Here is a 27,763-nt window from a genome sequence, read left to right as displayed (position 1 = left end):
CGTTGTTGCTATGCTGTTCTCCAGGAGACATTTGCTTTGATCTCACTAAGAGAATCCCAATATTCTATCACATACACACACATCTCAGTCCACTTCCAAGCCCTGCAACTCCAACTCAGTTCCTCCTACAGGCTTCATTTTAGCTTAACAAAGCTTTTTATGCTGGATTCACTTTTTTGCTGTCTTTGACAGATTTTTTATTGGTTACTGTTAAAGTTTGACGATGATTTCTGGCCCTCAGACTTCTATGAGTTCTGTCTATGTGCTAGAATGTTGTGACTCTCTTAGTGAGATCAAAGCTCACTCTGAACCCAAAATCAATAAGTCTTACTCCCACAACATTTAAATGCGCTCCTCAGTTGTGCACTAGTAATGACTCTGTAATGTAAAAATATTTAAGCATCGTGGTGTTTAGATTAATAGTGATCAGGGCTGCCATAAATGAGGGATGTGATCTCAGTCCCTTACAAATATTGTATAAACCACCTTAAAAAGGTTAAAAACCCCTTCAGAAACAGAGAAAATAACACTCTGTTCTTTCAGGTTTCCAGTACTCTCAGTCTGGACCTGGACCGGGCTGAACATCTCCTGGTTCACTGTAAGTGGAACGTCGACCTCTTGGTGCAGAGGTACACCGATGACTCCGATGCCCTCGTCATGGCTGCTGGGCTAAAGTGCCGAAACCCTCAGCCCCCACCAAGCCCCGCCTCCACCTGCCCAGTCTGCCTGGGCCCTCGCACCCCCGCCACGGAGCCGGTCCCCTCCCTGAGCTGCATGCACTACTGCTGCCGGGTCAGACTCCTTCACTGTGACGCTATCAGAGCTGATGGTCAGAGTGGTTTTTGGTTCTCATGTCTGGTTTTGTGTCCTACAGTCATGCTGGCAGGAGTACCTGACGGCCAGGATCGAGCAGAACCTGGTGATGAACTGTAACTGTCCAATCACAGACTGCCAGGCTCAGCCCACCTCGGTCTTCTTCCTCAACATCCTCACTGACAAGGACACCATCTCTAAGGTAACACTTCATCCTCCTCTGTTTCTCTAATAAACTCAGTCAGCCACTCTTTACTTTTACAGCACCAATTCAGAACCCAAGTTATCCCAGGACAGTTTGCAGAGAGTTTAGCTAAAAGAGACAGTTCACAAACAAAGAATCACAAACACTAACCTTAACTGAGGCTAATGGGGCCTGCAGATCTTTAGATGATGTTCTGGGTTCTTTTGAGACCTCCTGGATAAGTCGTCCATGCTTTCTTGGAGTTATTTTGGTAGGCTGGCCACTCTTGAGAAGGTCCACCACTGTTCCAAGTATTCTCCATTTGTGGGTAGTGGCTCTTAGCATGGTTGGCTGGAGTCCCAAAGCCTTAGAAATGTCTTTGTAACTCTTTCCAGACTGATAGACGTCAGCGTGTTTCTCATCTGTTCTTGAATTTCTTCAGATGGCACCTTGATGTGTTGCTTGTTGATCTTTTAGCCTCCATTATTTCAGACAGGTTCTATTTAAGTGGTTTCTGAATTAAACAGGTCTGGCAGTGATCAGACCTGGGTGTGGATAGTCAGACTGAACTCAACAAAGATGTGGTTAATCACTGTTAATTCAGGATTTAACAAGGGTTTTTCACAGCACTGTATGTCAGAACTTGCCACATATTTTCTAAACTTCTAGACTTCATATAAAAAAACTGTTGCATGAACTAGAAGTTGATCTGTGTAAGGATCATCTTCTTCTTAGATATCCAGAAGTGTTCATTTGTTCACATTTGTTAGTGAAGGAGGAGGAAGCATTTTCAGAGATTACACAAGTGTTATAATCAAAAATAAAATGTCCAAGTGCTACATCTTTCAGGGGCCCCCAGTAACAATATGCAGCCGTCACTACAGCGCAGATTAATCTCAGAAGTATTAACCAGAGGCATTTTCTTCTCCCCCTTCTCCTGTCCAGTACGAGAACGCCTTGCTCCGAGGTTATGTGGAGTGCTGCTCCAACCTGACGTGGTGCACCAACCCTCAGGGCTGTGATCAGATTCTCTGTAAGGAGAACATGGGCAGCATGGGGACCTGCTCGAAGTGCTGCTGGTCGTCCTGCTTCAACTGTAACTTCCCTGAGGTGAGAGGTCTCCACAACGCATGTATAAATATGTTAAAGTAACAAAAATTGTAAAGTCTTAACCCTCAGGCCCCCCTTTAGAAAAACACTTTTCCCATTAAGGCCCTTTTAGGTCACTGGATATATTAAGAAAATATTAAACATGACCACCCTCCCTTTGTTTTTCCTTTTTCTGGCCATTTGCTCCAGTCTTTATAATGTATAGCAAATATGAACTCATTTATTTACATGCCAATTTTGTGCACTAAAATTATTTATTTTCTTTTTGATGAATTTGAATGAGAAGTGGGTTTTTATGTGGGGATTATTAGTCTGGGATATATCAGTGATTAACAACAACACTGATTTTGATAGATTACTATTTTTTGTGTAATTACAAAAACACACAAAAAAAAAAAACTCGTACTCCCCCCCCCCCCCCGAAGCCCTTAAGGGATACTATAGATAAATAGCCTTCATAAATTATAAAAACATGATACATGAATATTACATTCCAGTTATTTTCTTAACTTTTTTAACTCCAAATGAAATTTATTTCAAACATGTAAATAATTTTCTAAATGATTAAAAAACAAACAAAATAACAATAAAGTGAATGTCTAAACTTCTAACTCTATTTGCAGGTGCATCTGCATAAACAAATTTAGGTGTCTGGCTGCTTGTTGGTTCCCAGACTTTTTTTTATAATGCAGACATGGTTGTAAAGGTCATGTTGGTGAAAAGGGTTATTACTCATGTTATGAATGCCACTAAGACAACCCCAATAAATGGAATTGCGATCACTGCACCCAAACATGAAAACTAGAAAAACAACTATGAGCTGAGCAGTAAACCAGAGGCGAATAAATGGCAGCCGTGCGTACCTGGCTTGAAGTTTGTACCGCGACCACAGCGTCCTTCCTCTTTTGCCCGACAAGCACAGTCTTCATCTCCCACGAGCTGCCAGCCCCAGCTGGTTGGTTTCGTTCTGGTTTTTGTGTTGTGGTGGAGAGATGGTGGAAATGGTGGTGCAGGTTTAAAAATGCGTGGGCTAAACTCATGCAGCTAGGTGAGCACGGTGCAGGCCGAACTATACAACTTCATATGTTGTAAGGACGAAGTCCATCAGATGTAAGAGTGAAGAAGTGTTCTTTATGGCGTCTCTGTCATGGCTCTGCAGCGGGTGTGAATCCCCACTCTCTGTACAGGTGTCCCCAGTTCCACAATCAACAGGTCTTCATACACACAGACAGGAAGTGATGTCTCCCAGTACCAGCCTGTGTGGTTGGGATTTGTAGTGCATTTTTACCCGACAATATGTATTTACACAGAGCTGCTGCATTCCTGTTTAATACTAACTCATAGTTTCAGGGGAAAAGAAAAGTGAGAAAGACCCCAAACCTATCCGTAACACTCACCTTTAGTCTTTTCAGTTCAAAAATATGAGATAAAGAAAACGCTAAAACGCTATGAGAACCATTGATTTATATTGATCACATCTCTGTTATATCCTATCATGTTAAACAAGGTGATTATCTCCCACAATGCCTCTCTGCAAACATGGAAAAATGGCAACATCTTGTGCTGATTTTTTTTGGGTGTGCAGTCTTTTTTGCCTCCGAATGACAGGATTACTGAAAAATATCAGGATTTCATATTTCTGTATTGCAATGGCAGAAGAAAGAAAATAAGTAGTTTTAGTGATAGTCAGTGGGGCAGACAAGGGCTCCATGGGGAAGACTGTCAGTTTTTTGTCTACACGGTGGAAAATTTTAAATACAACACATTACTCCACGGTGTGGATGCTGTGATCTTAACCCTAACCTTCAAAGAAAGGCTTTAAATTCCATACAGAAATAATGTGATTTCTGTCAGTGTGCGCTTGTTTGATCACAGCAGAGCATGAATGTTTCCATTCATTGAACTGCCTGATCCAGCACCAGGACATGAATTGTTGCTGAGTCTTCACCTAAAGAAGTCCCGACTGTTTATTTTCTTTATCTCATTTTCTGTTGGCATCTTTTTAAGGTTATCCCCTGAATTATTTGTTGCTTTAACATGGTGACTGTCTGCTCCTCCAGGCACACTACCCAGCCAGCTGCAGCCACATGTCTCAGTGGATGGATGATGGAGGGTATTATGAAGGGATGAGCATGGAGGCTCAGAGCAAACACCTCGCCAAGCTTATCTCCAAACGCTGTCCCAGCTGCCAGGCTCAGATCGAGAAGAATGAAGGCTGTCTGCAGTACGTAGAAAAGGAAACCTGATAAATACTGAGGATGAGGGTGTAATAATGAGAATGATGAGAATAATGAATAGATGAGGATGAAGGTGATGATAATGAGGATGGTGATGAAAATGATGTTTATGGTGAGCACTATGATGAAAACTTAGGATGATAATGATGATGAGGATGATGATAATGAAAATGATGATAAGGCGGAGTATGATGATGAGGATGATTAGGAGGATGATGATGGTGATGGTGTTGGTTGTGATAGTGATGATGAGGTTGATGAAAATGAAGATGCTGATGATTGTGTTTTTCCTTTCTCCCCAGTATGACCTGTGCCAAGTGTAACCATGGTTTCTGCTGGCGGTGTCTGAAACCCTGGAAACCAACACACAAAGATTACTACAACTGCTCTGCCATGGTTGGTTCACTCTCTGTCATATGATTATAGAAACCTTTGGAGCATTTTTGTGATATTGTTATCAACCGTTGCCCAGCTCTTCTATTCCTTTTGAGGACTAATACTCGCTTCTGGCCTACATGATAGGCCTGTATGACAAGGCCTTACTAATAGGGCAGGAGTGCTACTAGTAGAATGAATATGGCGAAAAACTGCTACTGGTACTCCTGTTTACTAGTACTACAAATAGGAGCAAAAATGACTACAAGTACTGATGTTCTGTTTTTTTTTTAGCCTAGCACTAGTAGACAGAAGTTTTGTCTTACTGCTGAAGGTTTTTGGTATATTAGATGACTACTGGACCTTACTAGTTTAAAAAAAAATTACCTACAAGTAGACAACTAAACACAAGTAGTTCTACTAGCACAATTAAAGTTCACTAGTTCAGATTCAGTGCTCTACTAGTAATATTAGCAGCGTGTAGTCATCTACTAGTCTTCAATTTTACTCTACTAATCAAGGTCTAGTCAACTATTGAGACAAAAACTTGTAAGGCAAAGTATCTGTCTACCAGTACTACTAGTAAGATTAAAAAAACACTCTAATAGTAGTACTGGAAAACATTTTAACTCAACTAGTAGTACTAGTAGACTGTTTGGCTTCTACTAGTAGTGGTAGTAGACATTTTTGGCCTCACTAGGACTACTGGTAACACTTTTTGCTGAACTAGTAAGGTCACGTACTTGTGGGCGAAAATTGAGTACTTGAGTACTAATACTGAAAATTTAAGCACTTGTAGAACTGCACAAGAGTTTATACCACCAAAATCAAATAAATGCTCAAAGGGTTTTCCATACAGTACAGGATCACAATCAGCACATGACTCAGAGACCAAGATAACAGTGATCATTTACACGGTTTGAACTAGTTTTGAAAGTTTCCATGCTGGGGGTTACAGGTTTTTAAGCCGAGTTAAACCTCTTCAAGATTTTTTTTTTTTTTTTTAAGACTTTTCCATCCCTAAACTTCTGTTGTTGTTACAGGTGAGTAAAGCAGCGCGGCAGGAGAAAAAGTTCCAGGATTATAACGAGAGGTGCACATTCCACAACCAGGCCAAGGTAAGACACCTGGAGCTAAACCAGCTAGACCTGAGCCTTATTTGAGTCATGACTTTACTGCCTAGGGCAGAGCTGATGTGAGATTAAAAAGTCTAGCTTATTAGTTTGTTATTAACAGAAAGTACAGCCTGATCATAAAATGCTAGGTAAAAATGATGGCAGAGCGGCTTGTTTACAGGTTTAGTGATGAAAAGTTACAAAGATCAGAGAGACAGTCATCTGTGATTGTACTACAGATATGAAGTTTCTTCAGGCAGTGAGCCAACCAGAAGGCATCTTTATCCTATTGCAACTGGTGCCACCATATACTGAGCACCCCAGACAATAAGTTCCTTTGTGTGATAGCAGATTTAGTTCTGTTTTGCCACTTTTTCTCTGCACAACCCACTCTCATCAAAGTGCTCCAACAATGCCAGTTGTGCTACGAACTAAAGATGCAGCACCTCTGAAACTTAACTCCATTCTCACCCCTGTGATTCTACATTTTTATTCAGAATCTGGAGCTTTATCACACACTATCTCTACAGATGCTCTACATCAGTTAAACTAGAGAGCGCTGGGACTAAGTCTGATTTCTGTTGCAGGATTTTGCAATCAACCTGGAGAACAAAGTGTCATCCATCAATGAAGCTCTGCAGATGAAGTCTTTGACCTTCGTCATCGATGCCTGCAAGGTCCTCGCTCAGGCTCGGAAGGTAACCATCATCATCTTTTGAAACCATTTGTACGTTTCCATGCAGAGTTAAGTCAACTGAAGCTGGATTAGAATATTTAACTGGACTACTAGCCTTGTCCAAGTGTACAAGATCTGGGAGAGAATCCTTTGACAGCTTGAAATTTCATGCCTATTCTACACTTCCCTATTTCTCAAGCTGCCATAGACTTCTGTACTGCCATTTAGACGCAGTCTTTTTGAACCATGCCCGAGCATGACTTTCCCACTCTGGTCTGCTTTCTCATCAGTAACATCGGTCTGTGCATTAGCATTCTTGCCTATGCACACAGTCTGATCCAGCCGTCCACTCACTGATTTAAAAATCCCCTCAGAAGAAGGAAGAGCAGACAACCACGATAACCCCCCAGGTCAACATTAGTTTCTGATCTGTGTGGACGATAGAGTCCATCTTGCTTCTATAGATGTTTTTATTATTTTAGAGACTTCAACATCGGCCCTCTCCCTATGCCCACATCAACCTACAGCTCAGAGGATAAAAGGAAAGCAGATTTTAAAATTGACCTGACAACTATAATTACAGATGAGTAATCTGTACTCGAGTATGGCTGTTCACAAATCTACTGTATGTGCTCAAGTTTGCATGAATCATGCCAGAGACCACCTCCTAAAGTGGACTCGAAAATGGTTCCTGAGTATGGTACACTTGTGCTCAAACTCATCCAGTGGATGAGTACTTTGGTGTAGTATACCCATACCTGGGCACAGTTTACCAAAGTGGAGCTAAAACAATAATTAAACTTGAACTACATCTAAACGTACTGAGTGATCCTGTCAACTGGTCTCTGCTGTCCGGATTGTCTGAAGTGTTCTCTGATCCCTGTTCTCTGTCTGCAGGTTCTGGCTTACTCCTGTGTCTACAGCTACTACAACCAGGAGACGGAGAAGATGGACGTGATGGAGCAGCAGACCGAGGCTCTGGACCTGCACACCAACGCCCTGCAGATCCTGCTGGGTGAGACCCAAATCCTCATCACTGTAGAAACAGATAATACTCTTTAAACTGGTCTGGTAACTTGTGTGTTTACTGGTTCATGAACTGGTCTGTTATCTGGAGAGAACTGGTCTTAGAACTGGCCCGTTAGCAGTTCTTTTTACTGAAGTTAACCACTGTTTTAAGTGGAGTTAACTGGGCTTTGAACTGGTCTGTCATCTGGATAGAACTGGTCTTTGAACTGGTCTATTTACTTCAGTTAACTGGTTTTCTAACTGGAGATGACTGGTCTGTTAACTGGAGTTAATTGGTCTTTGAACTGGTCTCTTTACTGGTCTGTTCTATTGGAGTTAACTGGTGTTCTCACTGGTGTTCTAATAGGAGATAACTGTTCTTTGAACTGGTCTTTTAGCTGGTCTATTAACTGGAGTTAACTGCTCTTTAAACTGGTCTGTTAACTGGTATGCTCTCTGTGCTCAGAGGAGACGCTGCTCCAGTGTACTGATCTGGCCTCCTGCGTCCGGCTGCTGAAACCAGAACACCTCAACACCGGACTGGAACTGATCAGACGGATCCAGGAGCGCCTGCTCGCCATCTTACAGCACTCCACACAGGTAAACAGCAGGGGCATAAATTACACATATAAAGTGGCCAGCAGTTTTTCTGGTAACTTAATAGATCTCATTTGATGCCCCAAAAATAACTCCTGTTATCCCCCTTTGGGGGCTGGACCCAGATTCTGGGAATAAGTGTTCTCCACAATGTTACCGACATAATGTATAAGGTTATTTTTACCTGTGACTCCGCAGCTAACGGTTTCGTTTGAACAAATGTAGACCTCCTCTTTAGCTGTCTGCTCTAAAACATAGATTTTTGCCTAAAGGAGACACTCTTCTGTGTTTATGTGAGCTTTAGAGATAAAATCCACTTCACGATGTCAACTCCAGATCTGTTATTGCTGTGTTTATGGACTTCCTGATGTTTTTGTGTCTAATGCAGGACTTCAGGGTGGGTTATCAGTCCAAGAGCAGCCAGGAGCCAGAGTCTACTCAAGCCTCCAACCTTTCCAACCACAGCGACGCCAACAAAGCGTGAGTACGGTGGCATGTCACCAGGAGGGAAAGCGCCATACTTGATGAAAAATACATAATTTGGAAGTGCTGAGTTGTGTTTGCCCCTGGCAGATTTATTAAAATATAATTTCATTAAATATGAAAATAAAAACAAAACTCCACTCCATGCTTATGTGTTCTTAGGTCGAAGTCGGACCGGGCGTCAGACTCCGGGGACTCCGATAACAACAACAATACTGGTGAAGATGGCAACGAGGAGGCTGAGGATGAGGACGACGAGTACGATGAAGAGTACGTCCCGGAGTGGCATGAGGACTACGACGAGGACGACATCGACGAGGACGACTTTTTCTCCGACGACGACGAGTCCGAGAACCTGGAGAGGGACTTCAGCCCGTTTGACTGAGGCGAAAACTGAAAACCTCCCCGAGTCCAGGGAAGAGAGAGGGGGGCGAGTCGGACCGCGCCGCAGCCACGCCCCTTTACATGAGAACGCCAGGAAGGACGGAGACGATCAGAGGGACGTCGTCCTTCAACCCCAGCACCCAAAAACACAGCTGCACCTGCTTCTCCTCCTCTTCTACTTCCCTTCTGTGTGATCATAAAATCAAAGTATGGAGGAAAACTGAAGGAGGAGTCAGAGATTATCCATTCAGAATCCTTAGAGTAGTTAAACAAGAATAGCTCTGTCATTCTGGTTCCTTTTGAGGGCAGTGGCATGATAATAATTTTTTAAGAGCAAGTCTTAAGACTTGGACGAGAACCGGTTTAAAACCAGTTAAGAAAAAAAAAAAGAAAAACAGTTAAGATTCATTATTACATGAATTAAGACCTAGTTTTCAGCATTTATTCAAGTTTAGACTCTGAAACCACATCATAAAGTGTATCACAGAAATGTATCAACATTGACATGTTCTGACAGAAGTCTGTTTACATTTGAAGCCAATTTCTCTAGTTAAAAACTTTATAAAGTTCTGAAACTTTTTAAAAACATCATAAAACCACCCAATATTATCCAAAATTGTTTGATAGTATTAAGAACCCAATCTGAGACAAGGTTAGAACCAGATTTCACAGTCAAAAACACAATCGTACACAAGTCTAAAAACCCTGTTTAAACCTTGTATTAACAGCTGTTTTGGGTCATTTGTTTAGTTTTTAATTCATAATGCTTTGTTTGGAGGCACCTCAGTGTGAACTGAAAACAGTTTGATATCTGATTGCTCAGACTCATACAAAGGTGGTATAGGATGTCTTTATCTGGAATGGATAGGTTGTTGAGACCATCTCATACGTCTGCTGCTGTATTATGCTTGTAAACAAAAAGCATGGCTTATGTATGTCTATCCAGTCTTGCTTGGAGTGAAGGGCACTTCTTGGAGATCTGGATTATTTGTCTCAGCTCAGTAATGAGAGTCAGTCTTTGGGCTCCCACACGGCTCTATATTTGGTACCAGTCTGACCTTTCAACAGCAAGAACAGAAAACAAGAAAACCGTCTCTCAAATGGGAGCCAGCACCCATTGTTCCCAAAGGAGCCAGCTCTCAGAACCAGCTTGTCCATTAAGGACATCATGACTCCCTCATAAACCTAGTCACGGAATGAGTTGTCATAGAGTCTAACCAGTCCCCCCCTGGATTTATTTACTAAATAGTATATCAGCGTGTTTATGACAACATGATAGAGAAAAGCTGTGAAAGAAGCACCACTAGCCCCTTCTCTCATGGCTAATCATCCCCTATTATTAGATCAAAACTATATCAACAATCTTCACTTTCTGTTGACAGTCCTTAGTTAGCAACTTTTGGAAAAGTATGCGCAACTGGCAAGTCCATCCACTTTAACAAAAGTTGCCAATTGTGGCCAAAAAAAGGAGGAAAACAGGACCCCAACATCTCCAGCTTCTTTTAAAGGCTCTGATGACTATATCGTTTAAAGGCTCTGATGGTGTCATCCTTTAAAGGCTCTGATGGTGTCATCCTTTAAAGGCTCTGATGACATTATCCTTTAGAGGCTCTGACACCGTCATCTTTTAAAGGCTCTGATGGTGTCATCCTTTAAAGGCTCTGATGACATTATCCTTTAAAGGCTCTGATGGTGTCATCCTTTAAAGGCTCTGATGACATTATCCTTTAAAGGCTCTGATGCTGTCATCCTTTAAAGGCTCTAGTGGTGTCATCCTTTAGAGGTTCTGATGGCATTATCCTTCAAAGGCTCTGATGGTGTCATCCTTTAAAGGCTCTGATGACATCATCCTTTAAAGGCTTTAATGGTGTCATCCTTTAAAGGCTCTGACAATGTCATCCTTTAAAGGCTCTGATGGTGTCATGCTTTAAAGGCTCTGATGACATTATCCTTTAGAGGCTCTGATGACATCATCCTTTAGAGGCTCTGATGACATCATCCTTTAAAGGCTCTGATGGTGTCATCCTTTAAAGGCTCTGACACCGTCATCCTTTAAAGGCTCTGATGGCGTCACCCTTTCAAGGCTCAGATGGTGTCATCCTTTAAAGGCTCTGATGGTGTCATCCTTTAAAGGCTCTGATGGTGTCAGCCTTTAAAGGTTCTGATGACATTATCCTTTAAAGGCTCTGATGGTGTCATCCTTTAAAGGCTCTGATGATATTATCCTTTAAAGGCTCTGATGGTGTCATCCTTTAGAGGCTCTGATGACGTCATCCTTTAAAGGCTCTGATGGTGTCACCCTTTAAAGGCTCTGATGGTGTCAGCCTTTAGAGGCTCTGATGACATTATCCTTTAAAGGCTCTGACGACATTATCCTTTAAAGGCTCTGATGGCGTCATCTTTTAAAGGCTCTGATAATGTTATCCTTTAAAGTTTTTATCAAACTTTAGAAAAATGACATCATCAAAGTGTGTATCCTTGTCTTTTTTGCCGGCATAGACCCCAGTTATCATATCAGTCTAACCAGTGCCCCCCAAGATTTATTTGCTCAACAGTATAGTAGTGTGTCCTTTAAAAGCATGTTTATGATAGCATGAGGGAGAAAAGCTGTTAAAGAGGCACCACTAGCCTAGCTCATTGTTGATAATCCCATTCATTCTGATTGTCAGTGACACCATTGCTGACAGCATGCTTGGATACTACAAGCTAGATGGAGGAAAATCTATAAAATTCTGAGAGCCACAGAGACGATGTTTGGGCTGATGTTTTGATTAAAGGTTGGTAAGTGATTGCAGGATGTCACTGAAGCAGTATAGTTAATGCAGAATACAGTTGCATGTACCTAAGTGCAGTTGTGGTAAACCAATGACTGACGTTATTGCAAAATTTTAACAATCTAAATCACTTCAAATCCAGTTGGAAGCATTCTCACCCAGATGAATGGATACAAGCCACTTTAAACCTAGTCCAGGAGTCAGTGTCAGACCAGTTTAATCCCAAGTTAAACCTCCTGAAATCTGAGCTTTTATTTGAATTGCTTTTTAAGTTTATCCCTCTTACTTGGGATCAGTAGGACCTGATCAGTTTAAAAGCTCAGCATTATCTTCAAACAGGAAGTATTTTTCAGATATCCTGAAGGTCCTGTTTCTGCAGAAAATCCAGACTTGGATTGGTTCTAGAGCAGATGTTTAGGCTGAGTGTTGTTGTGGGTCTTAATTTAGTCAAGAATGGTGTTAGTCATTGAGTCATATTTTTTTAAGTATCCAATATTAAGTACCCCCAAATTTCTTTAAAATACTCCCTAAAGGTTTTAGTGACACTTTATCCTAAAGCCTGAGCATTCAGATGCAAAATTCCCCACAAATTCCTGAAGATTTTCAAGCAAATCCCCCAAAAATTTCAAAGTAATTCCCCCCTAAAGTTTCTAATCAAATTCCCAATAATTGAAAAATACCATCTCCAGAATTCCGAACCAAAGTTTTAAAATGCTCCCAAGCATTGATTTACTGAAAAAAAAAAAAACTTAAATGTCCTTGAAAAATCTTTAAAATTTTAAAAGGACCCCCTGCAAAAAAAGAAATTACAAAAATTTCCATGAAAGTACCAAAAAATGTCAAAGCAAATTCCTCCCAAAAATTTAAATAAAATCACGAAAATTTACAAATATATTTCCCAAATTCCCATAAGAAATGCCAAAAAACAATTTAAGCTTATTATCCCCAAAACTACCTATGAGACTCTCTAAAATATAGAAACATACCCCCAAATATGTTGAATTCCCAAGAAAAGATTCCCAAGCAAATTCACCAAAATATTCAGACAAATTTCCATAAAGATTCCTGAAGATTTTCATCTCAAATTCTCCCATTTTTAGCACCTTACTTAAACTTCAGTGGACGTTCTAGATGACTAGCTCTAAAATCCTAAAGGCATTTTTTATCGCTGGGTTTTAGAAAGCCCAGATTTAACGTCCTCTTATGTGGATTCAAGGTCAGAGGAGGTTCAACAGTCTGTTCAGTTTTAAAGGTCTCTAAAGGAAAGACCCAGTTAAATTTGAGTTAGAAGTCTGGTCTGGTTGAAGGTTGGCGGTTGAAACCTGTAATTTCAAAAGTTAAAGTAAAAACCTCTAAAAGACTTTCATATTGAAATCTAGGTTTCCTTTCAGTGACTTTGATTCTATGATCCTGATCCAATATCAGGAGTCTTTGTTCTCCTGAGCCGCCTGGGCTCTGCCCGGTTCTGTATCGGGCGGTTTTAGTTTCTCTTCTATCCGACAGCAATGAAGGATCTTTTCCAGAGTTAATCTCTTCTTCCTTTGTGATCTTTACAGAACAAAATCTTTGTGTTTCTGTTTCCTGCTGCTGCTTTTTGGATTTCCAGTTGAGTTACAAAAAAGAGGATAAAGGGATTAGTGAGTAAGAGACTGTTAGTTCACATCTGGTTCATTGTAGAATATCTGTTTGTCTCATCACACGTTCTGCCTTGATTTATGTTGACAATGGAGGCTGCCTTTATTTGAGACTAAGAGAGTAGAAATCATTAACTTCCTCTGTATTTTTTTACGTATGTGTAGACTTGGATGTTTCTATGCATCTGAAAAGAGATCCTAAAGGTTTCAGTCCATCTGTAGGAGCTGTGAAGTATCACTGCAATAACTGATTTATGATTATCGGCTCACTGTCACAAAGGAGCAGAGGCTCGCTCACGCTCTGTTTTCCGTCTTTGAAAAGGACGCTGTTAAGATCACATTTTTGGGTTTGATGTTGAGAAGTCGGCGCTCTGCAGGAGTGGAGGATATCTGATATTCCAGCTCCGTGTTTTGCTGTAATTTTGAGAGATCCTATATTCATAATGTTGATGTTCTAAGATGTTCTTTCTTGTTTCTTAGCTGGAGTCGAGCGACTTCAGCCAGCAAACTAAATAAAAGCTTTTTCTGCTATGCTGCAGGATGACTTTGATTTCACGCTGCAATAAAACACTTTAACCCTTTGATGTCTTTCAGTTCTTACATCCATTTAAAAGAAATTCAGATAAATCATTGTGATGGAGTCATTGTTGGAAAACACAAGCACATTTTAACATTTTTAAAACATGATGAACATTGATTTTAGGCTCAGATTTTCTCTATATGTGCTCTAAATGTCTCATATCTTCAAACCATTCTCCACTCATTCAAGTTTGGTTGTTTTTTAATGAACCAAGTAACAGGAAACTGATATATAATCCACCAATCATGTTGTATCTGCCCGTTGTTGCTGTGCTGTTCTCCAGGAGACATTTGTTTTGGTCTCACTCAGAGTCCCACCATTCCATCAGATACACACATGTTGCAAAAGTCTAAAAAACACATAGTCAAACTTTAAAAGTAATCAAAAATCTATAAAAGATAGCAAAAAAATGAATCTAGCATAAATAGCTGCATCATTTGTCTACTTTTTAAAGTCAAAATGAAGTCTGTAGGAGGAACTGAGCTGGAGTTAAAGGGCTTAGAATTCAACTGAGATGATGAGTGTTTATGTGACAGAATGTTGGGACTGGCTTAGTGAGATCAAAGCAAATGTTTCCTGTAGAACAGCACAGCAACAGCTGTGATTGGTCAATCCTCTGCCTGTTTCCTATTGGTTGATTCATTAAAAAATGGCAGAAATACATTTAAACAAGTGTAGAGAAAGTTTCTTACGCCCAGGGCCACCCCTGGCCAAAGTGAGGCCCTAAGCAGACTCTGATTTAAGGCCCCCCAACTCTGCCCCCCCAAAACAGAGAAAATGTGAGAATAAGGAGGCAGTTTAGAGCACAAAAGCAGGTTTGAATGGGGACTTAGAAGACAACGCTGAGCCCAAAATCAGTAAGTCATGATCTCATATTGTTAAACACACTCTTGAGTTTTGCAACAATACTGGCTCCATATATTGTGCCCTCATGAAAGGATAAACACTCAGTGAAGAGACCCCCAAGTCACACACTACTGATGAGTCACATAATCTAGCTCCCACAGCAGGGCCACCTTCATCAGACTCCGGCTCCGTTCATGCTAAAGGTTTATTGATAACACCATGCTACCTTAACTGTACCTCATGGGCCTTCACGGGTCCCACAACCAAACAATTTAGACGGATGAGCAGCAAGAACTGGGACTTTGTGGGGCAGTAATACCCAAAGTGTGGGCTCTGAAGTTTCTGCCGGTGGGCTTTGGAGATGTCATTTACAATAAATAAAAAACATTAACATACATTTTAAATTCCAAACCACATATTGAATAATCATGACATTATTGTCTATGTTTGTTTTTAAATCTGGCATAGCTTACACATGTGTCCCCTTTTCATCAATAATTTTGTCTGATAGCCAGTCATGGTTTAACTGGTGCTGGATTTAGTGGTGACATTTGCTTAAGCATTCCATCACACTGCTGATTTCCTAATTATAAGAATGTATAAGTGATTTTGGAGATGTTACTTAGAAAGCGTTCCAACGGCCCAATTGTTGAAAAACGCACGCTAAAGTGCCCTCTTGGGAGGCAAAACACTTGTAAAAGTGCCCTCTTGGGAAAAAAAGGGAGGTTAAGTGCCCTCTTGGGAGACAACACAGGTGCTAAAGTGCCCTCGAGAACCAGACTGCGTGCTAAAGTGCCCTCTTTAGAGCCAAAACACACGCTAAAGTGCCCACTTGGGAGATAAAACCGGTGCTAATGTGCCCTCTTGGGAGCCAAAACGTGTGCTCAAGTGCCCTCTTGGGTGAAGAAAACACACTAAACTCCAGAAGACCATTAGGACCAAGAAATACTATGAAACATTACTGTTGCAATGACTTTTATGTTGGGCCCTTTCTTGATCTATATTGAGCCAGAACTACATCTCACAGAACCAGTTTGGATTATCTGGTGCTAAAATGGTGTTAAAATGCACTAGAATACAGGAAATGGCATCTATGTAATTGAAAATGTTCTGGAGGAAGACCCCCAGACCCAGAACCAGATTTTGAAAATGTTCCCTTGGGATTTATTTATTTATTTATGTGTGTTCTTCACAGTCCAGCATTGAATCTACACAGTTCTTGTGGATGCTGATCCTAACTACAAACTAACTTGAGTAGTCTGTCTAGTCTTATTTAAGGCTATATAATGTGCCATTTTCGTAACATATAAACATGTCTAAGGTGCCCTCGAAAACACGCAAAACTTTCTCGCCACTGAAGAGTGTCCTCTTCAGTGGCAAGAATGCGCTGTATGTGCCCTTTTTTTTCTTTTCGCCCCTGCCCTTGAAAAAGTCTGTGCACGCCACTGCAACATTTATAATGATAATGACAATAATAAAAACAGAATAATGATAAATAATAATTATTAATAGTAAGAATAACAACACGTATACCACTACTACTATTACTACTACTAATACAAATAATAACAATAATAATAATAGTAATGATAATAATAATAATAATAAAAATAATATTTTTAAGACATAACTCCTTTTCTCAAATCCTGAGACTAAAATACTTCAATCTCGAGATGCTGACTTTTTAAAATTTTTTCTTGGAAATTAAGAAAATAAGGTTTTATCATAAAAACTTGTTTTCAGTGGCCCTAATCCTCTTTAAAAAAAGAAGAAGAAGAAGAAGAAAAGAGAAATATTCTTGTTGATAATCTAAACTCACGAACAGTTAATGATTTTATGATTTTACTTCAAAGATCAGAGATTGAGTTTACGTTTTACAGAAGCTCTCGGTGCAGGTGCTCGCTCCAGTCCGGTAGGCGGCGGTAATGCACCTTTGTGTGGTTTGGTTACCGCCATGAAACATAAACCAAGAGAAGAAGAAGAGTGTGCCGCACTGATGTATGTAAACGGTGTCCAACGATAGTCGACTAAAACCAGTTATTTTGCCTGTATTAGAACATTTTAGTCATATAAATGTAAGTTCGCCGTTCTTTATGAAGTTATGTTCCGTCCCACCGTCTAACCGTCGACTCTTCTCTGAGTTTTTACTCGGTAAACTTCCTGTTCGATAGCTAGCTTCTCCGGCTAGCTAACTGTTTCTGATAGCTCCGGGTCCTGGTTCAGGTATGGGACGAGGAAAGGGACGGATCCGACCTCCTATCGGACCACCAGGCGAAGACGGACCTCCACTCGACATGGGTCGTCCGGGTTGGAGTCCTCCGCCCCCCGGGGCCTGGGGCCCCCCGCCACCCGGAGGGTGGCCTCCGCCGCCTGATGAATGGGGGCCTCCGCCGCCCGGTGGTTGGGGGCCGCCTCCCCCTGGTGGATGGGGGCCACCTCCTCCCGACGGATGGGGCCCTCCGCCGCCAGGATGGGGGCACCCTGATGACTGGGACCCAAGGAGGCCTCTCCCACCAGAATGGAGGCAAAGAGGACTCCCACCGCCAGGCTGGGGGCGTCATCCTGATGACTGGGTGCCACCTCCAGACTGGAGACCCCCTCATCCTGATGACTGGAGACCCCCTCACCCCGATGACTGGAGACCCCCTCATCCTGACGACTGGAGACCCCCCCATCCCGATGATTGGAGACCCCCATACCCAGATGAGTGGAGACGTCCCCACCCAGATGACTGGAGACGTCCTCCTGATGGCTGGGGTCCACCTGGCTGGGGTCCGGACACCCCCCCTGAGCCTCTACCACCAGGACCTCTTCCACCAGGATCTCTACCCCCCATCCCCCCTCCTTCTGTTGGGATGCCTCCTCCAGTTGGGATGCCTCCTCCTGTTGGGATGCCTCCTCCTGACCCCGCATCGTTTGCCCCCATAACTGTTCCTCCTCCTGTCCCTCCTCCTGGACTCCCTCCGGTAGGGTTTCCAGCCTACCCTCCTCCGGGCTGGACTGGAGAGGTGAGCATCTTCATCCTCTTGGTCCTGTGGGGTCCCCATGCCTCTGGGTCCACTGAATGAATATTAATTATTGGCACTGATTGCTCCTTTATGATTTATTTATGAAAATTAACCTTTGTCCTGTTATTTGAGCATAAAACAGAATTTTAAAACTTTTTTTAATGGCTGCAACGTTTTCATCTCTGTGTCTAGGCTATTGTAGAAGAACCGATGCCAAACCCACCTCCAGATCAGCCCGAGTGGGTGAGTAAAGACTGGGTTGAGTAAAGCAAAGAAACTAAACTTTAAATCTCTTGTTGTTTGGGGTCTGTTCATTCATTAATTTCTTGTGAAAAACAAGACACTGAAAATAGAAAAAGGTAATTACCGAGTCATTTTTCAAGAATGAGGCAGTAATTACCTACAAATAAGCTAGCTTTTTACTAAGCAATAACTCACAAATATGATCATATTAAGGAAATATTTACCCCGTAATACCAGATTAATTTCCATGTATTTTCTGTAATATTGTGGCATTTCTCTGGTAATTAGGTGATATTTTACCCTAGTCCTATGCCTAATAATTACTTGAAAATTATTCAGGAAGGACTCACTTTAATTTAGTGGGCCAGGATAAAGGAATTATCAAGTAGCTCATCTAGAAAATTGTTATCTTATTTTCTTGGTAAAGAAATCACCCAACTACCAGAGAATTGCCACACTATTACAAGCCATTAATTTAAGATTAATACTGGAGATACACAATCGGTATTGGCAGATTTGAACATTTCTGCTGATATTTAAAACAGATAATCTTGCAAAGCTCCCGTCTGAACCATTTGGGCCCGGTTAGAAAGTGACAGGACCAATCAGTGACAAGGTGCAGTACTTTCGGACATGGCGGAGTCATGATGTATGCAAGCAGCAACAAGAGGCCGATGTCATTATGGCGAAAGAGCTTAGCGTGGTTGCTGCTAAAGTGCCAGTTTTATCAGAACTTGATGACATTTCTTTGTTAAAAGAAGAAAAAGGAGCAGCAGTGAGTTGTTTTCATTTCAAAAACAACAAAAGTCGAGTACTTACTGTCTGTAGTCGCCATGGTTCGCGTTATTCCTCGGTAGCTGCGCACGTGCACCTCGATTGCCGCTACGTCACGAGTTTTGTTGCTCTGATTGGCCCGCAAAGACGTGACAGACAGAACGTTCATCCAATCACACTCCGAGTTTTTTTCAAAACCTCTGCCCTTTCCCAAACGCTTATTATTGAAGGTAATCCATCTGGTGTGTCAGGTTATAAAACAGATATTTTGGCTATAAAAATCTGCCTATTCAAGCTGTAAATATTGACCGTACAAACAAATAAGTCAGTAAGTTTTGGTCTCAACTACATTTAAATATCAGTATTGTCTAAAATTAATTTGTAAATGTCAGCATTTTAGAAAATGGTCAAAAATCCCATCTTGTGCATCCCTGTTTATTACGTTATTACTAGGTAAATACTTCCTTTTTACTAACAAGTCATTACTAGGTAAAGTCTCATTATTATTAGCAGGTAATTACCAACTTCTTCTTGAGAAATTACTTGATAGTTATTCTTAATACTATAAAAGTAGCAGGTAATTAGGGCCCACTTAAAGAAAGTGCTTCCAGAATTGTTTCATTTTCCATTTTTGATCCTCAATTTGATAAGACTGTCTGAAAGAGCCAATGGCAGTTTTTTTTCCATGTTTTGTTCTCCTATTTCGAACCAGTACTTGTAAATCTGAATGTTTATGCCCATATTATTTCCTTCTCTTCTCTCTTTATTCTCAGATAAAAGCGTTGATCTCGGCTCCTCCTGGCACTGAAACGACTCCAACAGAAACTAAAAATGCCACAGAGATACCAGCTGCCACTACCATGGCTACGGTTGAAGCTGCTGCAGCCCCAAAGACTAAAAACAAATCCAAACCAAAACCTAAACCTGACACAAGCAAGACTGCCAAGGCTCTGGGTCTGCTGGGGAAGCGTGTGTTTGAAAAGTAAGCCCCCCCCCCAAATTTACACTGCGCTGTGGTTTTAACTCAGCCCAGTTAAAAAGATGCCTCCTTATTATCTTTAACTGTATTTGTGTCCTCAGGCCTCCTCCAGGCAGGTCGACAGGGATCATATCATTCATCGGGGTAAGAGCTTCAACACTCACTGCGTTTACTTCTGCCTTTAAGCCAAATATGCTGAGGGGTGTTGTAGTTAGAACCAATGTTGGAGACAGAACATTTATTGACTAATGTCTTTGTTTAGTTTTCCATTAAAGGTGTGAACAAGGAGGATTTTGGCATTTTCATACAAAAAAGGCACTTTTAAGTTTTCAACATCTGTTGATAAAAAAAACAAAGACACAATCTGCTAAATGTAAAATGTGGGGCACTCTAATGGGTGGGCAGCCCATGTCTCCTCCACTCTATCATCCCTGTTGTCCTCTAAATAAAGGCATAAAAAAGCCCCTTACACCAAAAAAAGAAAGTCACAAGTTAACACAGTCACCCTTTAAACCATAACACTTGGCAGTACGTCGGTCCGTAACACACAAAAACAAGACAAATCTCAGTATTCAACATCCCGGGTAACCTGTGCACCAGCTGGACTTGAGCTCTATTTATGTAACGTTAGGGAGTAACTTTAACACCTGACTGCAGGTGCTGATTCCTTCTCAGTAGACTTTGTCATAATAATCAAATTAAAGAAAACATTATTATACTATTAAGTAAATAATAATGTAATTTGCTAATTTGATTGAAAAGACTCCCCAATTCAAGACAGAAGGCAGAGAGAAACAGGTTATTTATCATGTGTTTTTTTTGCCTCTACAGGGAAATTTTTGCTTATTTTCTTTGTGTTTGAGTTATTTAAATGTTCTATCAATAGTTTGAAATTAAAACAGGAGGGAACTGAGTTACTTGGCAGCTCTCACCTCTATGTGAACTAGGGCTGGGCAGTAAGTCGCAATTTAAATTTAATTGCACTGCTGGAATTTACAAATTGCACAAGTTGCAATATTTCTTTAACTTAAAATGTGTTAAAATACCAGTTTAATATATCAAATTTTTGCAGCGGCGGAGATTTTATGCACATTATGCAAACACTCAAGCGTCAAATTTTTTATGATGGTTTACAAAAATCCTCCTGTTCATGTTTTATGTATATTTTCCTTAATATAAATGAGTGACATAAAAATGATAATGGCCTTTAATAAAGCAAATGACACCAAAGCTTAGTGTTAGTTTGCAGAAGTCATACGCCAAGTTGCGATCAGCTGATGGCCACCTTAACATCCTCCACCCCAGCCGCCTCCTCTTTAGTATAAAGATTGTTGCACCCTCATATTCAAATTCATGATACTATGGATTAATTGCTTCTGAATAGTTTTGTTGTTTTCAGTACACACTGTCATGAGTGCATCTATCTGTATGGGGGTTTCTAGCCATGCACTCCCTGCAAAATCAAAGCATGCTGCTGACTAACCAGGGGAGCATCTTTTGAGCAGAGCCTTCTCTGCCAAGTAAAACTGTAGTAGATCCATTTTGCCATAAAATGGTTAAATATATGATGAGTGCTCCTGGCTGAATGTAGGCTGTAATATGAAATGGTTTATTGCTTGAATTTTTTTAAAAATACTCAAGATGAGGACCCTCAGAATAATCACATATTAAATTTCAATTGCAATATTGGGTAAAAAAAATTGCAATTACATTATTTTTGCAAATTGTTCAGCCTTACTGAACATTCACATGACTGTGCATGATCAGACCAGCTGTAGCTACAACCAATTTATGTTACATGTGGTGCACTTGGTGTAAAGTTGAGCTTAGAAGTCGGTTGTAGCAACCTCGAACGTAGGAGATGAACTCGACCTTATTTATGTCCGGCTGGTGCACTCCGCACCTGACTTTCTGATTGGAACTTACTGCAATCTTCTGTCAGCTAGCTTTCTGCACCAGTTAGGCTCAATCCATAAAACACAATGGCACTACGTGCAAACACAACAATGGTCTTTAAAGAGATTCCTTGCTAGACGTTCCTTTCTCTCTGTGATCCGCAGCCATCCTTCGGTTACATCGAGAGGGAAGATCTGGAGAAGTTCACCTTTAGCTTTGCTGCTTTCTTTGGAAACCCCAAAGCTATGTTGCCTGGGGTCAGAGTTCACTTCACGGCCTGCAAAGAGAAGGTAAGGGCCATTAAGTACAGACTTGAGGTTTTTAATATTATTCCTTGCTGATGCCTTTTAATCCTTTTTGTTTTCATGTCTTTCAAGATCAACTTAAGCTCTGTGTTTTCACTGAGGTTAATCTAATCTGGAATTTAAGCCACAGCATCATTCAGTCTTTGCTGCTTTTTAGATTTGATTATTAGCCATGATGTCAGAACCGTTCAAGGTTGACTTAGGACAAGATCCCTGAGGGAGAAACCAGGATAGATGGGCATGGAGACACTCTTTCTCATGGAATTGACCTGGTTTTACGCTAAACTTGGTTTGTTCACAATCTTGGTCAGCAGCACTACATTGCCCACAATCCACTTGTGTTACAGGGGGCATCCCTAATTTTCTGAACCCGTCTTTGCCTGCAAAGCTTTCATATTCAGTGCAGTTCTGCCACTTGAAGAAAGGGTTAGGTTAAGGGCCTTTTTTCATCAAAAGACTGTGATCTCAGGCAACAGAACTACCTCATCCACAATCCTCTGGTGTTACATCGGCATCCCTGATTGGCTGAACCTGTCTTTGCTTGCAAACAGTATACCAAAATTTGAAAGTAACAGTTAATACATTCATTCTTGTCTTTTAGCAAACCAGTTACATAGCAACAGATGTGAAAGTGGCCCCAGGTGGAACGGAGAATGTAGACACAGAGATCTACGAGGCGGTGGTCAGTCAGCCCATCCAGGAGCCTCAGGTCAGTTACCGCTTTAGACTTGACCTCACCGTCCTCCCAGTTTCTTGGTTTTTTTTTTGACCCTGTCGGTCATGTCTGTGTGCAGCCCGGCGAGCGTCAGTACCCCGGTCAAGTTTACGTCAACATTGGGCAGTTGAGGACCAATCTGGCATACGAGAGGAAGGACAGCACAGTGACGCTGCTTAAGGACGACCAGGTGCTCATCAATCTGCTGACCGACATCGTCAGCGAGAAGAGGAGAGCCACCAACATCAAACCGAAAATCCCCTCGACCTTTGAACACACCAAGGAGGAGAGAGAGGAGGTATGAGCCACTGCATGGGCTGACATCAAAAGCTTTCAAAAAACTAAAACTCCAGTGGCAGCCATGTTCCTGTGATGTCAGGCTTTTGTTAATCTGACTACTATAATTGGAGAGCTGTCTGTTTGTCTGGATATCTCGATTTGCAAACCTACCTGTTACTCCAATTGTCCTTCAGACTTCTCAGAGAAATTCTTGGGTATACTGGTTCAAAACTGGAACCATGACAAAATCATACATATGTCTACATTTTCTGTAAAATCCCAAATTGCTGTGTTTTTGCTTCAATTTGCTCCCCCTTGCGTCCCCATCCACCAATACGGCTGACATGCTGGCATACGGTGAGCGTATTGCGTACGTGTATTAAATGTAGTTTATTTGTAGCTCTGGAGGACAGGGTAACTCTTTAGGAAATGCGGCTCCACACCACTGAATCCAAACTTTTTATTCTCAGCTCTAGCTAGCCAGGCCCCGAGCGGACAGGATACTGGATGGGTGATGGGAAAGCAAAGCTGTAAGACGAAGACCTACTTTGATCACCACCAGCCGCTTCATGTTTCAAACAGATTTTCCCCAATAGACAGACAGACAGACAGACTTTCCCTGGGGAAAAGCAAGGTATCCAGTAACAGCTTACAAACACCACATGAGACGTTTCTATATTCAGGGGGCACAGTGAGGTGTAGTCCCGAGACTGGAGAAGTCAGCAGGCACAGTGAGGTGTAGTCCCGAGACTGGAGAAGTCAGCAGGCACAGTGAGGTGTAGTCCCGAGACTGGAGAAGTCAGCAGGCACAGTGAGGTGTAGTCCCGAGACTGGAGAAGTCAGCAGGCACAGTGAGGTGTAGTCCCGAGACTGGAGAAGTCAGCAGGCACAGTGAGGTGTAGTCCCGAGACTGGAGAAGTCAGCAGGCACAGTGAGGTGTAGTCCCGAGACTGGAGAAGTCAGCAGGCACAGTGAGGTGTAGTCCCGAGACTGGAGAAGTCAGCAGGCATAGTGGGGTGTAGTCCTGAGACTGGAGAAGTCAGCAGGCATAGTGAGGTGTAGTCCTGAGACTGGAGAAGTCAGCAGGCATAGTGAGGTGTAGTCCCGAGACTGGAGAAGTCAGCAGGCACAGTGAGGTGTAGTCCTGAGACTGGAGAAGTCAGCAGGCATAGTGAGGTGTAGTCCTGAGACTGGAGAAGTCAGCAGGGATAGTGAGGTGTCGTCCTGGGGCCAGAGCTGGCTAGAAATCAGAATTAGCTTTGTCGGCAAAGTTAGCTTACTTAACAAGGAACTGACTGTGGTAAGTTTTCCTCTTAATGTACAGGAATTACACATGAAATACAAAAAAATACATACGCTTCCAAAGTATTACAATTAAGATTTAGAAATGTACATGCTTTTGATGGTATTTTTTCTAGTCATATTTTTAAGTTAGTTTGTCAGATAATTTAGACTGTAGATAAAAAAGTTACAGTTAAAGTTACAAACCAGAAATAAACACTGGAGTTAACCTGCATGCACCATCAGTTGGTTTCTCTTCTCCTTGATATTCGTTCTTCCTTTGCAGGGAGTCATCATCAGTGTGAAGGACAATGAAGGCGTCATCAAGTCTGAGAAACATGGCGAGCTTCCTTTTGAAATTAAAGAGAACTTCAGTGACGTTGAGTTTACGGCCGACGACATCAACGAGGTGGTCGAGTTCACCGTCGTCACGGTGAGGGCTTTTCTTTATTCTGGCTTTTGTTCTTAGAGGCTTTTTAGTTATTTGATAAAGGAGATGTTCCACACATGTCCTCTAGACCAGTGGTTCTCAGTTGGTCGTGCTTCAAAATCCAGCATCAAGTCCTCAGTTATTCCAGGCATACATTCACGGTCCACCATTTGAAAACATTGACTCTAAAGTTCAATCACAAGCCTTTGCAGGGCACATGGATGGAAACATTGCAACGAGGAAGGAAAACACACATTTTTGCTCGAAAATACCCCATTGGAAATGTTAACGCATGGGCTAATCATATTCCTATTTTTTTCAAATCTCAAAGATTAACTTAAAAATTTATTGAAGCTTAACACAAAAACAAGTCGGAAATCCTCTGAAAACTGAACCAGGGCTTAATGTCTATTAATAACACCACAATGAGATACATCAGGCAGCACTGGGAAAAAGAAACTAACATACATTACTTCCTGATTTTTTATTTTTTGGATATCGGTCACACTTAAATGTTTCAGATCATTAAACTAGCTTTATTATTAGACAAAGATAACCTGTGTAAATACAAAAGTCAGTTTTTAAATGATTTCATTTATTATACAATGCTTACACTATCCTAGAGACCCGTAAATCAAAAATCAGAAGACATTTCTTTAACTTCTTTGAAGGAAAATTTTCTCTTTTTGATAAGTGTGAATCAGTGATTTCAGAGTGAGAGAAAGAGAATGGGAAAATAGCACACTGTGGGGCTGTCAGTCTACAGTTTGATTTTTGCTTCAAAATTATGTAAGGGCAATCAATGTAGGGATCAGACTTGATGAGATTCACCAGGACTCAAAGAGCCGCGACATCAACTCTGGAAATGCTCTCAAACCGATAACTCAGTTGTGGTGAAAAAACGAATCCCCTGCTGCATTGGGCTGCCGTGCCGAGTCAACCCAATCAGAACCGAGCCGCTCCATGCAATGGAAAAGCCACGTGTTTTTTTTGGTCCTTTCTTTGCATGCTCCATAACCCAAGTATGCTTGAGCCTGAGGTCATGAACTAATGGCCAAACACTCCTGTTCCAAGTTTTCTCCATTTGTGGATAATGGCTCTCAGTGTGCTCATCTAGAGCCTTACAAATGTCTTTGTAACCCTTTCCAGAATAATAGATGTCAGTAGCTGCAGGTACGTGAGCAATTTTTTCACAAACCATTTAAATTTATTCTGATGGAATTCTAAACTTCTCTGTTCTCATGGACGCATGTGCGTGCTCGAGCATTACTCATTTGATTGAGAGAGTGCTTCACTCTAGAGATCTATCCTTTACCCTTGCGCTACTCTGCAGCCTGATCAGCTTGTAGAGATCTCCTGCTGAGGAAAAGGGCTGGATGACTTTTGACATAGGACAATGTTGGTTTGGATATTGTTATACTGTCTAATATTAATATTTCTATCATTATTGTTATATATTGATGTCTAATATTAAAATCATCATCATCATCAGAAGTTCGGAAACATTTAAGTGTGGCAGTTATGCAGAACAAAAAGAAAGTGGGAAGGTCGACAATACTTTTCACAGCTTAGTAGCTAGAAGCCACCATGGCTTTCTATAAGGAAATTTTAAATTCCCCCCATTCAGAAGTCCAATGAAAGTGGCTCAAACCTGCTGCAGGGTAGCTCTGTCAGTTACTGTCATTATTATTATTATTATTTTTTTAAGCATAGGTTATCATAACTTAGCATCAGCTGAAGCAGTCCACCGATCATGTTGTCATACTTCTTCTCAGTGAGACGACACATACGTTGACACAGCATGCCCAAGCAGATTCATACAACCTTTATGGACAAAATTCTTTCTGAGGTTTAAATCCTGAATCACTTGTGTTGCTGTTTGGAAACTGAAACTTGCTCAAGCTAAAAGGAATTTTCTGAAAGTCCTCAGAAACACTGTTAATTTCTGTTTGTCTTCAGCTGAGGGCGGGTAAACAGGCCATTAGAATCCGGAGAGTGAAGGAGCCCCTCCTCCTGACGCTGTGCTCAGCCAATGCAGCGGTAGCTGCAGCAGCTGAGGAGGCTGATGAGGAAGAATCTGATGAGAGTGAAGATGAAGCTGACAAGCCACTGAAATTTAAGACCAAGCCCAAAGTGGAGCTGCCGCTCAACATGAAGTTAGATACGGAGCTTTATGAGGGCATTGTTAGCCAGACCATCATCGAGCCCACGGTGAGTGAGAGTTGGGGGCTTACTGGTGGAAAATACTTCAGATTTGTTTTTTTTCTGACTGATCTGACTTCTTATTTATTATTTGATATGGCTTAATTTGGTTTGATATCAGACTGATAGCGTTAGAATTCTAACTGTCTGCCATTTCAGCGGACAGGGTCATAACAATTTCTTGATATCATTTTGTATCTGTCATTTTAATTTCCAGGCCCATTAAATTCATAAATTTTCTCTCCATTTTTTTTGCAATGGCTATTAAGTAGGGCTGTAACAATCTGTCGATGTATATTGATACATCAGTTGTTATAGAAAGTCAAAACATCAGTTACACATCACCTTTAAGCTATACTTTTATTTTGAAATTCCTCCCACACACCTGTTAACAGTTTCTGCTCAATGTTTGCATCTGTAAATATAAGTTTGCTAACAGTTAAAAAGTTAACAGCTAATAAATACACAAATCAGACGCAGTGGGTTTAGCTAAATCTTTGTCGAGTTCTTTATTTTTTAAATATATACTAACTTAGAGAATAGATCTGTTCTGATCCGGCTCTATATCCTTAGCCTACCTTACCAGGTTATCCAGGCCAGATCCACACCAACATCGGCCCTCTCAGGACCAACGTGACCTTCAGCCACAGCGACTGTGGCGTCACGCTGCTGAAGAACGACCACGTGTTGATCAACCTGCTGATTGACGTCGCAACCGGGAAGAGGAGAGCAGCAAACATCAAACCCAAAATCCCGTTCACCTTCAGCTACACCAAAGAGACAAGAGAGCTGGTAACTTTTTATCTTAGCCCGGTTTCCAAACAGTTCAGATGCT

The 27,763-nt window shown here is 41.4% G+C and overlaps 2 protein-coding genes across 6 annotated transcripts in view; both read left to right on the top strand.

Moving 5' to 3' along the window:
- The window catches only part of LOC121511494 (cullin-9), a 58,609-nt gene extending 46,092 nt beyond the window's left edge, over window positions 1-12,517 (top strand). For all 3 annotated transcript variants that reach the window (XM_041790222.1, XM_041790221.1, XM_041790219.1), the window contains 11 exons: window positions 544-792; window positions 875-1,015; window positions 1,943-2,107; window positions 4,168-4,331; window positions 4,647-4,740; window positions 5,763-5,837; window positions 6,422-6,532; window positions 7,408-7,525; window positions 7,985-8,118; window positions 8,504-8,595; window positions 8,761-12,517. In XM_041790222.1, coding sequence (XP_041646156.1) covers window positions 544-792; window positions 875-1,015; window positions 1,943-2,107; window positions 4,168-4,331; window positions 4,647-4,740; window positions 5,763-5,837; window positions 6,422-6,532; window positions 7,408-7,525; window positions 7,985-8,118; window positions 8,504-8,595; window positions 8,761-8,983 — 1,566 coding nt within the window. In that variant the 3' untranslated portion in view covers window positions 8,984-12,517. The remainder of the gene's footprint in view (window positions 1-543; window positions 793-874; window positions 1,016-1,942; window positions 2,108-4,167; window positions 4,332-4,646; window positions 4,741-5,762; window positions 5,838-6,421; window positions 6,533-7,407; window positions 7,526-7,984; window positions 8,119-8,503; window positions 8,596-8,760) is intronic.
- Window positions 12,518-16,731: 4,214 nt separating this feature from the next.
- si:dkeyp-121d4.3 overlaps window positions 16,732-27,763 on the top strand; it is a 42,901-nt gene continuing 31,869 nt past the window's right edge. For 2 of the 3 annotated variants that reach the window (XM_041789030.1, XM_041789029.1), the window contains exons 1-10: window positions 16,732-17,824; window positions 18,017-18,067; window positions 19,615-19,823; window positions 19,922-19,964; window positions 21,881-22,006; window positions 22,623-22,730; window positions 22,816-23,034; window positions 24,583-24,729; window positions 26,686-26,937; window positions 27,502-27,720. In XM_041789030.1, the coding sequence (XP_041644964.1) occupies window positions 17,042-17,824; window positions 18,017-18,067; window positions 19,615-19,823; window positions 19,922-19,964; window positions 21,881-22,006; window positions 22,623-22,730; window positions 22,816-23,034; window positions 24,583-24,729; window positions 26,686-26,937; window positions 27,502-27,720 (2,157 nt within the window). In that variant the 5' untranslated portion in view covers window positions 16,732-17,041. The remainder of the gene's footprint in view (window positions 17,825-18,016; window positions 18,068-19,614; window positions 19,824-19,921; window positions 19,965-21,880; window positions 22,007-22,622; window positions 22,731-22,815; window positions 23,035-24,582; window positions 24,730-26,685; window positions 26,938-27,501; window positions 27,721-27,763) is intronic. The other variant, XM_041789028.1, reaches the window with a different exon arrangement.

Source organism: Cheilinus undulatus, linkage group 6, assembly GCF_018320785.1.
Source record: "Cheilinus undulatus linkage group 6, ASM1832078v1, whole genome shotgun sequence".
Lineage (NCBI taxonomy): Eukaryota > Metazoa > Chordata > Actinopteri > Labriformes > Labridae > Cheilinus > Cheilinus undulatus.
The sequence above is the reverse complement of the archived record's forward strand: the minus strand, read 5'-3'. Positions and strand labels throughout refer to the sequence as shown.